The following is a 14,653-nucleotide window of genomic DNA, read 5'->3' as shown; positions in this document are numbered from 1 at the left end:
AAAGCAACATATGCCTGTGTTGGGCTATTCTGCTTCCACAACTTCGTACAGAATTAAAGAACATCGGAGTAATTGGAAAAAATCAACCAGTTAAAAGTACTCTGAATGTTTCCTTTGTTACCTTCGCAGCCTTCCAGTGAATAATGTGTTGTAACCGGAATCCCTGGCCTGTCTTATGCACCTTCCTTGAGTAGGTAGAATCCACCCGAGATAAACCATTAAGTAAAGGCAAACAAATTATAAACTCTCTTTCATCCATCTTAATCTGCTGCCTTTGCCTTGTCTCCAATATCCTTATCCTTGGCCAGGCCCCGTTTAGTTACCATATTGAAATTGTTGAGTATCCCTAATCTTGTGGTGAAACAATGCTTTTACCATTTGCTTGATCTAATTTTTCTTCCCATGACCAAAAGTCAAAGGGAAGTGCTTCCAAATTCTACCTAGAATACCACATTGCTAAAACTCAATTCTACTCACAATTTAAAAAAAGATGCATGAAAACCTGTATTGTATTTTTTCCGTATTGTATTTTTAAGGAGTGTTATGTCACTGCAACACGTTTTCATTAGCACTGTGCCCGTTTTGATATACTTGTCCACTAAAGTAATGTAAAAGTCATTAAGTTTGACACTAAAAGAGCATCATCTTACTAAAACCAAAATTTAGACTGGCATGGTTCTAATATACATCTGTCTTTACATTTCAAGAAAAAAAAAATCCTAGTCCAAGCTTCAATCACTTTTATGGTATAGTCTACATTTTACAATATGAGTTATTTGAGAAAATACATTAAAATCATACACACACACACACACACACACACACAGTTTTAGACCGTTTTTAAACAAGACTTTTAAAAAAAGTGCCTTTAAATGCTATTGCTCTGTTTCTGCAGGGTTCTGTAGACTGACATCGTGGCTGGTTATGTTAATGTTGGTCCCTGGAATAAGATTAGCATCTTTTCCTTCAATCAAAGAATCCCACTGATCAAAATCTTTCTGCAGTCCTGTAAAATAGAAATGGTAATATATTAGCCTAGTAAACTTTTTGAGAGCATAAAACAGCTCAGTGCCTCTAGGTGGCAGCATAGTCTCACTAATGACATGATTACAGCCCTGGCCGCTGCTTCTGTGTAAGTGATGGAGCTAGGCACCTGCAGATCAGCCAGGACCCTCAGCATGGAAGTCCACCAAGTGCGCCCAGAAGAACTATTCCCTTTAACAGGTAGACTTGCTGTCTGTGATACAGAGCATGCAAGCAGCAGAATTAAATTTCTCACGCTTCTGTTTGCAAACTGATTTACTGCCCTATTACATTACAAACCAACTGGAGACAGTTAAAATAGGACTAAGGCTGGATTAAGAGAGTTTTGTCCTAAGGATCACCTGGTTTATGTCATGAAATACTCTTAGTTTCTTACCTAAGTGCTTTTGTAAAAATGCTAATGAAGCTTTGTTGTAAAGACCAAGTGCTACATTTGAATCTATATCTCCTTTTAAGGTGAATATGTATCCAATTATTTTGCCAGTTGCAAATGTGAAATCAGCAAAATTTTGATGGACTGAACCCCTGAAAGAGAAAGGAGAGTTATAAATCACATAGTTTGATAAACTTATTTCTGTAGTTAGGGTGCAGGAAGGATACTGGCCTCGCTGACTATGTACTGAAAAACCAAGGAAATAAAACCTGTAGATTCGATCTCTTTAGTTGTATTTGTAGGTCACAGGGTGCACATATAGGGAACTTAGAGTATATATTGATCTTCCCTTTTAGGTAAACAAAGATTCCAGTCTTCAGCGGCATCTTGGCTTTAGAAGAAATGATTCCAGCTTTTTCTTTCTTTCTTTCTTTCTCTTTTTTTTTTTTTGAGCTGATGCAACGTATTATGTTTTGCAGGGACTGTGTACTCAGAGCCAGAAGCCTATTATATTTGCTTACCAACACCACCTAACTTCATATCTATTTGATGCTAGTCAAAGCACACTGCACAGAAGCCTGGGATAAAGTAGATTTAAGGGGAAAAAAAAAAAAACCTTTTCCTTTTATTATTTAAGCTGGAAGTATCTTATAGGTATCATTTATGCTGCTCCTTAAATCCACCAACAGCCTAACATCAAGTAGAATGGCCTTTTCCTTGGTGCAGTCGTTTTCTACAGCCTCTCAGACATTTGACACTTTCTTGCAGGTTTGTGTTTTTTTCTTTGTTTCCCTGACCATCTCTTTCTTGTTTGTACCTTCTCTTCTTCCCCTAACCACTCTGTTCTCCACTGGCTCTTCACATACATAGAGGCATTTCCCAAGATTCTGTTCTCAAATCAGTTTTAACCCCCTTGGTGGTCTTATCTGCACAGGTTTCATGTATAATATGCAAATTCTATATTTTCCCAGTGTGTGGCCAGACATCTCTACCCAGATTTCCCGAGCTCAAGCTAAGAGATTATAAGAATACATCTTTCCAGCACCCCCTCCCCTACCGTGCCCCCCTTCCTCTTTATTTTATTCCGGTTTATAAGCCAACCACCACTCCTAGTTATCTATACTTGAACCAGAGCCATCTGCCTCCCGCTCCTTCTTCCCTGCTTTCAATCACTACATGAATGTCAGAAGCACAAAGAAGCTAGAAACGGGGTCAGGAGCAGAAGCCCAGATGCTGCCAACAGTGGTGGAATGGCCTCAGGAGGAGACCATGGTGGGAGAGAGGGAGCGAGCGGTCAAAACAATGGGAGGAAGGGCGAAGAGTAGGGTTGTAGTACCCCTGGGGGGAGAAACAGGGATGTCCCCAAGGTCAAGTTCGAATGGATACAGAGAGCAGGGTCCAGGTGGCAAATAGCCTGCAGGGTCTTTTATGTCCTTGGTAGGGCGAGCTCCACAATGCTGGTGGGGGTTTGGGGAGCTAGCCTACAGGAATCAAAGTGCACCTGGAAGTAAGCATGAACTATGAAATATGAGCTATTATTTCCAGGTTCCTAGCAGAGAAAGGAAGAAAAAAAAAATAAGGTAGAGTAAGAGCCTAGTAAAGAAGTGGAGTTGAGGAAGGCTAGGCATTCTGCATTATTTCTGCTTTAAAATTAAATAGACTTGCCCATCCACATACTGAAGTCCTTAGCTCACGTGAAGCTAAACTGAGGTCTTTAACTAAACTTCCTAGACCCTCCTCACTATCTAAAGTCTCTTGATCCTTCTAGACCAATTCTACTCTCTTGTCTTCCAAGCAGCCTGTCCTGAACACCTCAGGCGGAAAAGCCTCCATTCTCTGACCCCATAGTGTTTACTGCCTACATGGTTTGTGTTTCTTTCCCACCCCCTCTTCTTGTCTTCTTTGAAATAAGCCAGGTTTCAGAAGAGGGATGAACCCTACCTTGTAACATCACGTTGTGAGTTCAAAACTCTCCTGGGGTTTCTTTTTCACACCCATTATACCAGCATATCGCTGATGCTTAAAGGCATCCCATTATAGCTTTGGGGGAATTTACAAATCCATATTCTTTTGAAACAGGTACACACTGCAGATCTCAACAGATGCTCTCCCTTTTTTCCCCAAAGAGTTCCTAGTCTAGCCTGTTGATGGAATACTTCTCCCTACCCCAGCTCCCAAATGCATAAGCCTGCTCTTGTATCCTAATGCAAATTTTAATTATCAGTATAGGAAGGACTTACATTAACACATTTCAAAACATTTGCATTTTAAAAAAGAACAAGCATAAATGCACTTAGACCCTGAAATTATCTCATATTCTCCCTCATGGAAAGTCTAAACAATGCATTTAACGACTCTATCATGCCTACCAAATGGTATCTTTTGGTGTATATCCAAGTTTCAAGTTTCTATTTCAGATGATGAAATAAATCACTTATTAATACTCACCTGATTGTAATCATTTTTCTTTCTTTGCCAGGTGAGTAGCACTTTTCCATTTTTTCAATATTAGCAGGATATTGGAACCGTTCCGAGTTGATAAAAAAGAGGGGCTGAGGAATTCTGGAAAATATTTCATCATCCAGTGGAGCCATCCAAGCATCCAGGGCAATCCCACATCTGCAGGAGTTAGGGGACAATGACAAAAGAAGGCTGGTGACACGCTGACGGACATGTGGAATTTCTAATGACGTTAGGATTAATGGGCATACACCATCCTGGTTTACTGTGGGTTATCTCACTGGTATTATACCTCAGTGTGGGAAGGGAATATGATGAGCTTTATTAAGGTAGCAGACTTGGAATTACATAATCATTTTCTTTGGGAGACATTTAGGAATTGTGACCTTAAAAAGATAAGAGTATCTTTAAAATGTTTTATCATTTTTGTTACATTGCTTTCAAAATAAACTTTTCAGTAAGAATTTCTCCAAAACGATGGGGTGTCTGAAGGCATACAATATATGCATTATTGCTCCCATGTTTCCAGGCCTTCTGGACACCCTGCAGTCCATTTACTGTGCCTTTTTCACAATTAACTGTTGGACCAGTTGCTTTATAGGTAGAGGTACTTCACCTGGATAAGTGTCTGGAGGTTGAAGAAAAACATACAAGGTATATCATTTGAAAATGTAACTTGCGTCTTAAAAGTACGTTTATCCTGGGGTGCCTTGGGTGGCTCCGTGGGTTAAAGCCTTTGCCTTTGGCTCAGGTCATGATCCCAGGGTCCTGGGATTGAGCCCCGCATAGGGCTCTCTGCTCTGCAGGGAACCTGCTTCCCCCCTCTCTCTGCCTGCCTCTCTGCCTACTTGTGATCTCTGTCAAGTAAATAAATAAAATCTTAAAAAAAAAAAGTAAGTTTATCCTATGTTTCTGGACCTTTTGGACACTCCACTTTATGTGCTAAATGGGCAAAAGAAGAGAATTCCCTTATAGAAACTGATTTTAAAAATTTGTGAGATGAAGTTTCACCAAGGGTCCTATCCATTTTCTAGATGGTTGGCTCTTCATGAGTTCATCCAGTCTGTGATGCCATGGTTCAAGAAAGAAGGTATTTTTTTAAGTTATAAGACTGGGACCTGGTCCTGACTCTCACCCAAACAACTATAATTTAAGACCTCTATCCATTTTTTTTTTAAAAAGATTTTATGTATTTTTATTTTTTATTTTTTTAAATTACCATCTAATTTATTATTTGTTTCAGGGGTACAGGTCTGTGATTCATCAGTTTTACAGAATTCATAGCACTCACCATAGCACATGCTCTCTCCAATATCCACCACACAGCCATCCCGTCCCTTTCCACCTCCCTCCCCTCCAGCAACCCTCAGTTTGTTTCCTGAGATTAAGAGACTCTTATGGGGTGGTTGGGTGATGGACATTGGGGAGGGTATGTGCTATGGTGAGTGCTGTGAAATGTGTAAGCCTGATGATTCACAGACCTGTACCTCTGGGGCAAATAACACATTATATGTTAATAAAAATAATTTAAAAAAATTTTTGTAAGCACTTTCTAAAAATATATATCAAATACTGTTCTTAATGATGTGATTCAAAAATATTCCCATTTAAATTCCAAATAAAAGAAGAATGTTCATTAAAAAAAAAAAAAAAAGAGTCCCATGGTCTGTCTCCCTCTCTGGTTTCATGCCATTTCATCTTTCCTCTCTTCCCCCATGATCCTCTGCCTTGTTCCTCAAATTCCACATTATCAGTGAAATCATAAGATAACTACCTTTGTCTGACTTATTTCATCTAGCATAATACCCTCTAGGGTGTTATGTGAAATAATTATGTGAAATATTAAGTGAAATAATATTTTATTTATTTGTTTGTGTGTTTAATTTATTTGCAAGACAGCCAGTGGAGGGAGGAGCAGAGGAGGAGGGAAAGGAAGAGAGAAAGAATTTCAAGCAGACACCACACTGAGTGCAGAGCCCAACCTGGTCTAGTTCTTAAGATCCTGAGCTCATGACCTGAGCTGAAACCAAGAGTCAGACGCTTAACTGCCTTAGCCACCCAGGCACTCCAAGACCTCTATCGATCTTAAAGATGGAAAAAAAAAATCAATTTAAAAATGCCTGGCATAGGGGCGCCTGGGTGGCTCAGTGGGTTAAGCCGCTGCCTTCGGCTCAGGTCATGATCCCAGGTTCTGGGTTCGAGCCCCACATCGGGCTTTCTGCTCAGCGGGAGGCCTGCTTCCTCCTCTCTCTCTCTGCCTGCCTATCTGCCTACTTGTGATTTCTCTCTGTCAAATAAATAAATAAAATCTTTAAAAAAAAAAATGCCTGGCATATTGGGGAAATCTAGAAATACTGTAATACACTACTGATGTCACAACCATTATGTCATAGATTTTATACACACACACACACACACACACACACATATATATATATATGGATAGATTTTATATATATATATATATATATATACATATACACATATACATATATATGTGGATAGATTTCCAATCTATGTGGATACATAGATTTCCAATATATGTGGATACATTTTCATATGTATATGTATATGTATATATATGTATATGTATATATATGGATAGATTTCCAAGTGAAAATATTAAGCCCTTAAGCAAATATATAAGAATGATGAGGGAAAATATATAGTAGAGGGGAAAGCTTTTAGTAGCAAGTGAGGTAGATGGTTTCTGTCTGGGAAAATTCATAGAGTACTTTATGGAGGCAAAAGAACAGACTTATAAACCCTGGAGGATCCTTTCCTCATTAAGAATTTGATAAATGGGGCGCCTGGGTGGTTCAGTGGGTTAAAGCCTCTGCCTTCGTCTGAGGTCATGATCCCACGTCCTGGGATCAAGCCCCACAACAGGCTCTCTGCTCAGCGGGGAGCCTGCTTCCTCCTCTCTCTCTGCCTGCCTCTCTGCCTACTTGTGATCTCTGTCTGTCAAATAAATAATAAAATCTTTTTAAAAAAAAGAATTTGATAAAAATTCTCTCTCACATGGGTTATAGCTTTCTGTCTACCAATAACTTAGTTTTCTTTCTCTTCCTTCTCTTACCTGAATCTCTGGTCTTCACTAAGAGTCTGAACAACAGTGGCTCCACCAAAAGAGTGTCCAATTACTGCTATTTTATCCCTGTCGATAGAGTCCTGTATGAAATAGCACGATATATATTCATCATTGTCTCACAGGCGGTTAGAATAGAACGGTTTTTCACATTCTAAAATTTGTGTTCACTGCATGGGCATGGTTAAGTACTTTGATCTTTTGTATAAGAAATGCATACACACATACACTCACATCCACTCACACACACACACACACACACACGTATACATACACATACATACGCATGGACGTACACTGGCATATATATACACAAATCTACATGTTGGGCATTCGTAGAAGTTCAAAGTAAACTAGGCAAAGTTCCTAGGCACCCACACTTGAAACACTGACATCATTGCTGACTTCTGCCTCTCCCCACTCCACATTTAATTCATGTGTTCATTCCCTGCGTATCTATCGTGCACCTGCTCTATGCCAGGCACCGTAGGCCACTTTCAATGAGCTCCCAGTCTACCAGTGGAAGACCAGGTACAGGTACATGATGCAGATACAACAGCGTTCAACAGGGTGGTGCCAAGGAGCACATGTGACAGATAGCTCAGCAGCCCAGGAGTGGCAGTGGGGTCCAAGAAAGCTTCCTGAGGAAGGTGATGCCTGACTTGGAGAGTAAGCAAGACTCAGGGAGAAGAATGTGTCAGGCCAAGAGGACAGCATGTACAAAAGCACGGAGGCAGGAGAGGAAGGGGCGGGCTAAGGGACAACAAACTCTTCACTGACTCAGGAGAACAGACCATCATCTTCTGCCTGAACTGAAGTACTTCTTGTTCCTTCTATCCCATCCTCCATCTCCCATGCACAATTTCGGGTCTTTGTTCATGTGGTCCACTTCGACAGTCTTCTACCCCCTCTCAATAGTCTGTTGAAAACTTCTGACCACCACTGCAGGATCAAGCTCAAAAATATGCAAGAACCATCCAGAAATTTAACTACTTCCACTGGACGTGTTGAGTTGAACCAGAGAATTTGCTCTTTTTGTTGGCTGTTGGCAATTTCATATCTTATGCAACCTAATGCATTCCTCATAACTGTAATACTTCGTGTATCTTTTTTTTTTTTTTAATTTGCAGCCCTCTGTCATATCAAGCCTTGCATTACAGCATAAAAGCAGATGAAGAGGAACAATGAAGAATGACAGGACAAGGGACATGGCTTTTTCTTAAGCTCACCTTCAATTGCTCCACATCAAACTCTAAATCTAAGACATTCTTCACTGGCCTTCCACGATCAATGTCCAGAATCAAATCAAGAACTTGGGAACACTCCTTTGCTCTTTTCTGTACCTAAGATGATGATTAGAAAAAGGAAATGACAAAGTAAAAAGCTGTGGCACTTATTTTAGAGTCTGTGTAGGCGTTGCATGTGGGAAACCTGGCTGATTGCTTCTACACTGGAAATGTCTAAGTGATTAGTGACTGGAACATGACCAGTGTCATGACGTGGGCTCCAGCTTTGCAGGTTATAGTTGAATCCAAATCCTAGCTCTGGTGCTTACCTGCTGTATGACCTCAGATGAGGTACACAACCTCTCTGAGCTTCCATTTGTTGTATGGCAATACCTACCTCGGTGAAATGTGGGTGGGATTACATGCAAGGACATATATATGAAACACCCACTGCAAAACCTGGCACAGAGGTGAAAGCCAGTGTGCTCTCACCTCATCTTCCACACACTCTTGTGAAAAAGATGCTGTTATTATTCATTATGTTGTAGCAGATCAAACAAAGAGGTCAAACAGAATAAGTAACTTGTCCGAGATCAGCCCACCCTGAAGTGACAGCATCAGCATTCAAACACAGATCTTACTACTTATTCCATATTGCATCTGTCTTTAATATTGCCTTGGAAGGGAGGATCTTTGTCAATTTCTTTTCTAGCATGTCTGAGATTCTAAAATGAGAAGTTCTATTGCAAAAGATTTCTGAATATGTACTGTCTTCTCTCAGGATATGTATGTTTGTCTTTGTTTTTACTATCATCCAGACTTTTCATTAAGGGAACTGTGTCTCTCAGAGAATCTTCTGACAGATCTTTGGGAAATGGGAAACAGGAGAGCGAGGAGCTCCCCTGGTAGCACATAAATGACATGAGCAAGCCTTAACCCATTTGCTTATACTTTTTAGTCTCCAGGCCCCCTCCCCTCCGGCTGCCACGTACCTGCTCACTTCGTACAGACATCTCCTCCTCCTCTGTTTTGAGGCTTTGGAGATAGAGCCAAGACTTGTTTCCTATTTCTGCAGCATACTGGTCTTGGAAATAGTAAGTCGCGGAGGCTGATCCATCTCTACAATCAAACAGAGTCAATGCCTTACCCTCGCTCTTCCTCTCCTTCCTCTCCTCCCATGCTCCCCATCCCCACCTTCCCTCTGATCTTTCTGACTTCCCAGTCTTCTTCCACTCTGTTTGTTTTCATATCAAAAAGGCCCCCAAGAAAACGTCTTTGCTACAGGTCAAGTCCACCCTTTCCATCTTCTAATTCTAGGAGGTCAGCTGGAGACTCCTGCTGGAAACCAAATCCCAGGACTGCCACTTACCCACTGTGTGGTTTGGGGCGAATTACTGACCTTTTCCAGCTTCATTGACCTCTTCTTTCAAACAGTGATGACAGTAACCATTTCGAAGGGTTCTTACAAAGACTAAATGATGGTGTACGAACAGGGCACACAATAAACACCAGAAATGCTAGCTGCTTTTTAACTCTTAATAGTTTAACCCAGTCTCCTTTTTTTGTTTTCCTTCATCATGTAACCACAGTTGACAATTTCACTGATTTTTTTTTATAAATCTTTTCTGAAAATTAGAGCCCAGGTGACCTACCTGTGTTCCACAGCAGCAACTATGAACCCATGGGATGCCAGATCAATGCCAATAGCAGAATAAATTGTTCTTCAAAACAAAAGGAGGAAAGCATTAAACTACCAGCCACGCCTGGGGGGGGGTCCGCTAATAAACCTGGGAACATGGAGCCATTATACCCCTGTAATAATGCCTGGGGTGTAAACCAGATAGCTGTGGTTCTCAAAGCTCTGGCCCTCAGGGTATTTTTGACAACATCTGGAGGTATCTTCATTATCATGATGGGCAGAGGGTGCTACTGGCCTCTAGTGGGTAGAGAGATAGTGCTAAACATCCTAGAGCACACAGGACCACCCTCCACTGTAAGAAATTATTTCCTGCAAAACTTTTGTAGTCCTGGGTGCCTGGGTGGCTTGGTTGGTTAGGCCACTGCCTTCGGCTCGGGTCATGATTCCAGAGTCCCAGGATCGAGTCCTGCATTGGGCTCCCGGCTCTGCGGGGAGCCTTCTTCTCCCTCTGACATTCTCCCCTCTCATCTCTCACTCTCTCTCTCTTTCAAATAAATAAGTAAAATCTTAAAAACAAACAAACAAACAACACAAAACGACAACAAATGTCGATAGTCCCAAGATTGAGAAACCCTGATGCAGTGATTCTAAATATCGCTTTTGAGAGTTCTGAGCTTTAATCTTGGCCCTACCACTTATCAGCTATATGACTTTAGATAATTACATTCCTTGTCGGCACCTGTACAATGGGACTAATAATGCCTTTGCTTTAGAACAGTTGTAAAGTTTTCTCAAGACAGAGTATGTAGGAAGGCAATGCAGTGTGGTGCTTAGGAGAATGGGACCTGCAGTCCGATCCCTGTGTTTGGTCCACTACTGATGAGCTGTCTGCCGTGGGGAAGTCACTGACCCTTCCTCTGTAATGGCAGGGTACTTGGTGGGATTACTGTAAAGGATCAAGTAAGTTAATACATTTTCAGTGCTTGTAACTATGTCTAAAACAGGGTAAAGACTGAACACATGTCAACTCTTATTAAAATGACTGGACACAAAGAATCATGTGCTAAGCAACTGCATTCATACCCCCTTTCCCTTCTTCTCTCTGCACAGTCTTCTCATATGCACTCAGTAGGAAAGGGCAGTAGAGAACCAAAGGGAGGTAGTAGGAACTCTGTCTTCTACTGTTAAAAAAACACAACCTACTTAGGGAGGGATCAACAAACCTTCTCTTGTCAAAGGCTGGGATATAAATATTTCCAGCTTGGTGGGCAATACAGTATCTGTCGCAGCTACTCAACTCTGCTGTCATAGCACCAGAGTAGCCACAGGCAATGTAAAAGCTGGAATGAATGTGACTGTGTTTCAATAAAACTTTATTTATAGAAACAGGGAGCAGGCTGGAATTGCCAACCACTGGTCAAGTAGAAATTAAATAACTAGGTGGACAACGATTAAAGTACCAAAGATAATTTCTTTTGATTTATCTATTTATTTACTTATTGAGAGATAGAAAGAGAGAGAGCATGAGCAGAGGGAGGGACAGAGGGAAAGGGAGAGGGAGAGAATCTCAAGCAGACTCCCTGCTGAGTATGGAGCCTGCTATGGGACTCGATCTCATGACCCTGAGATCATAACCTGAGCTGAAATCAAGAGTCACATGCTTAACCCACTGAGCCATCCAGGTGCTCCCTGAAGAGAATTTCTTATTGCAGATACTCCCTAACTTCTTGCCAGCTAAAATCCACCGATTTCTGTAAGTCTTTCTAATCCTCTGAGGTAGAAGAAGGATAGGCAGCTGAAAGGATGGAAGAGGAGAGGGAGTGGAGGTCATGAAAATGTGCCACTCAGAGGTCATGCCACAGAGAGCATAGCTGATTAAAGACCCCACCAAGCCCCTTCCCCTCTAGATCTATCAGCACCAGCTAAGCTTCCTGTGAGCAGAACCCAGTGACTGGGCAGTGTGGGCACTAATGTAGGCCCATTCTGGTGAGAATTGTTGATGAGCAACTTCCAGTCAAGCATTCCCTCAGTTGGCCTGGTCCCATGTCTCTCTGAAGTGTGCTGTAATCTGAGACTCTGTACCCAATCTCACCATTCCACATCTCCTTCCCATGTGTCCAAGCTGCATCATGATCTGAAGGTTCTCCCTATCTTTTCCTGCTCCGTTCCCTCTATCCTTCATAGACATTTCTCTCAATAAAAGTCTTTTACAGGTAATCCAATCTTAGTGTCAAGTTCTCAGAAGGCCTAACCCAGGGCATGGTTTTGAGACTGTAAATATTACAACATAGAAGGGCGACAGCCAAAAATGTAAATCCTTCTCTTCTTGTCATGAGGCTAGTCCCCATGAGCTGGAAGGAAGGAAGAAACTACTTGACAAGATAGGCCTGGACTGATGAACAGACCACAGCCGAAGGTTGAGGAACCCCAATTCCTCCAAGACAGGACCCAGTGTGATATTCTAAAATCTGTTCTTCTTTTGGGGGGGTGGGGTGGGATGCATTCGGTCATTGGTCCTTCAGAATTCAAATTGTTCAGCCTTTCAAACATTACCGGAATGCTCCAAGACCATGAGAAAAAACAATTAGTGGATATTTTTCCCCAGTCCTCAGAGGGGAGTTCCAGTCTGCGGGAGTTGTCATTGAACCTAGACAACAATGAGAGATGACAATTAGTGTTTTCTCTGACTTGAATGTTCCTGGTTAATTTAACTTACATCTTCTTAGTGCAAATCCTGACCCACAGAATTCATACTTATGTTTTTAATGTACTACTAGTCAATTCATTAAAAGGTCTGTTACTAGATACCTACCGACCAAGGACCTGAAGCATGTAGTTTTTCTCAAGACCATAAAATCATTAATCATCTGTTCTCACTGCTAGCTCTGTGCTTAAAATAAGACAGTCTCCTACTTACAGGTGTATTCAGGAAGGCTATTCCTTAGTGCCAAGCCCAGGTGTTGGCAAAACTTCAAAGGGAATATTCTGAAACCAAAATGAACTGCAGGAGCATTACACTGAGAAACAGAATCTTCAAATCAGGGACTCCTTTCCTTCTAATTTGGTTCTGATCAAGAGGAACACACACACTTCATACTCAGATGTGGTCTTGAATGCAGCTCCACTACTTACAACTGACCTTGAACAAGTTCCAAGAACTCTTGAGTTTCCCATTCCTCTTTCATAAAATGGAGCAAATGGTATCTTATAGGGCTTTTGTGAGAATGGTATCTAAGTAGGACATATATGCAAAGCACTCATCTCGTGACATTAGTAAGTGGCTCAAAACATGGAAGATACTGTCTTCCCTTCCTTCACTTCTCAACTGCTCTTGTCATTGCTACCCTAAGTGATTTGTGTTCCATTTTCTCCTTTATTAGACAGAGCTGCAGTCATGAAGACTGGATGTGATGATTGCTTTGGAAGTGATTTGTAACTTATTCAGCACCATATAGAGGTGTAGCTACATTTCCATCATTTCTGTTGTAGAGGGGTTTTTAAGAGAACTCCACGGAGAAGTTTAAAATAAATGCCGGAAGTTGTAGGTAGTTTTGAGTGGGAAGTTTGAAGACATGGTTAACCCTGGCCCAACAGTAGTGTCTGAGCAAACAGATAAGGAAACATCTATATTAGTGATAGGTAGACAAACGAAGTCATGAATGCCCAGCAGGTTGTCTTGGTGAGAGAACCTGGTACTTGGGGATGGGCGATGGGAATGAGGATGGAGTCCCCTTGCTTACCATAGGGGAGAAATTGGCTTTCCCTTTCCTACAAAGCATCCAGGGCACGGGGCATGACAGCCAGTCTGCTTCTTACTCACCAGATAACTGCTCCTCCACAGTATGTGAGCAGGAAAATTAAAGACCAGCCAGAGACAGATATTACAGGCTGTTGGAAAATCTGACGCTTTAACTCTCTCCATCTCCCCCCATATATGTAGAACAAAGCAAATGAGAACCCTTGATTCTCTGATGGTTATCTGGGCTTTTAAGAAACACTTCGTCCTCTGAAGAGAAGTTTAGACTGGAGAAAATCTACTTTGATCTTTGCCTGAAACTTCTGCTGTTTTCCAGCTTTTCTTATATTCTGGAGCCTACAAAGCAGGATCAATGGGAATCTTACCAAAAAATAAGCTTAGCATTTTGCCCATAAGCCAATGTGTTCCAAGATATTTACTAAGACCAAAAAAATATTCTTTGTTTGGGATCCAAAGGGTGTCAGAGTGGGGTTCCTCCTCTTGGGATGGATAATATAAACGCAAGAAAGTACCCTGTAGAGGAAAGAAATTAACATACTTTTAGTGAGGTTCCTTCTCCATTATGTTCCAATAGCTATTTTGCACATTTAGTTAGTGAAGACCCAAATACTTCTGTTGTTCACAGAGAGGTCCAGAAAAAAAAATTTAAGCTGCTGTGGTGACTGAACAAAGTCAGTATGCTTTCTGAGTGAAAAGAAAGCATAAGCATGTTGGTTTCAACCATGATGGATGGAGAAAATAAAGAGAATTTATAGATAAATTGGTCAGATGACAGCAACAAACTAACTTGTGAAAGGCTTCCAATGGGACAAGATAAATGGCAACGTGAGTTGTTCTCAGGGGAGGGCAAGGACAGGTTTCAAATCATTTTAGTGGGCAATACTAACAGTCAATATTAGATTATAAGGCTAAGTGGTATTAATCAAAGCATTACCTTCTTAGTATAATCAAACATCAAGTCTCTACAACCAACAGAGTAAGATCCATTTCCTTTGGGGATTTTAGATTGGCCAACGCTTGCAGCAGCCATCAGAGCTTGTATTTTATTGGCCCATGCTGAAAAAAA

General features: G+C 41.2%; 1 protein-coding gene across 4 annotated transcripts in view; it reads right to left on the bottom strand.

Moving 5' to 3' along the window:
* Positions 1-723: 723 nt before the first annotated feature.
* The window catches only part of PLA2G7 (phospholipase A2 group VII), a 43,724-nt gene continuing 29,794 nt past the window's right edge, over positions 724-14,653 (bottom strand). For all 4 annotated transcript variants that reach the window (XM_047735055.1, XM_047735057.1, XM_047735059.1 and 1 more), the window contains 10 exons: positions 14,522-14,643; positions 13,953-14,100; positions 12,384-12,477; positions 9,844-9,912; positions 9,184-9,310; positions 8,195-8,308; positions 6,957-7,048; positions 3,866-4,036; positions 1,421-1,569; positions 724-1,006 (listed from right to left, as the gene is read on the bottom strand). In XM_047735055.1, the coding sequence (XP_047591011.1) occupies positions 876-1,006; positions 1,421-1,569; positions 3,866-4,036; positions 6,957-7,048; positions 8,195-8,308; positions 9,184-9,310; positions 9,844-9,912; positions 12,384-12,477; positions 13,953-14,100; positions 14,522-14,643 (1,217 nt within the window). In that variant the 3' untranslated portion in view covers positions 724-875. The remainder of the gene's footprint in view (positions 1,007-1,420; positions 1,570-3,865; positions 4,037-6,956; positions 7,049-8,194; positions 8,309-9,183; positions 9,311-9,843; positions 9,913-12,383; positions 12,478-13,952; positions 14,101-14,521; positions 14,644-14,653) is intronic.

Source organism: Lutra lutra, chromosome 6 (assembly GCF_902655055.1).
Source record: "Lutra lutra chromosome 6, mLutLut1.2, whole genome shotgun sequence".
Classification (NCBI taxonomy): Eukaryota; Metazoa; Chordata; class Mammalia; order Carnivora; family Mustelidae; genus Lutra; species Lutra lutra.
Note: the sequence above shows the minus strand (reverse complement) of the source record. Positions and strands in the feature narration are given on the sequence as shown.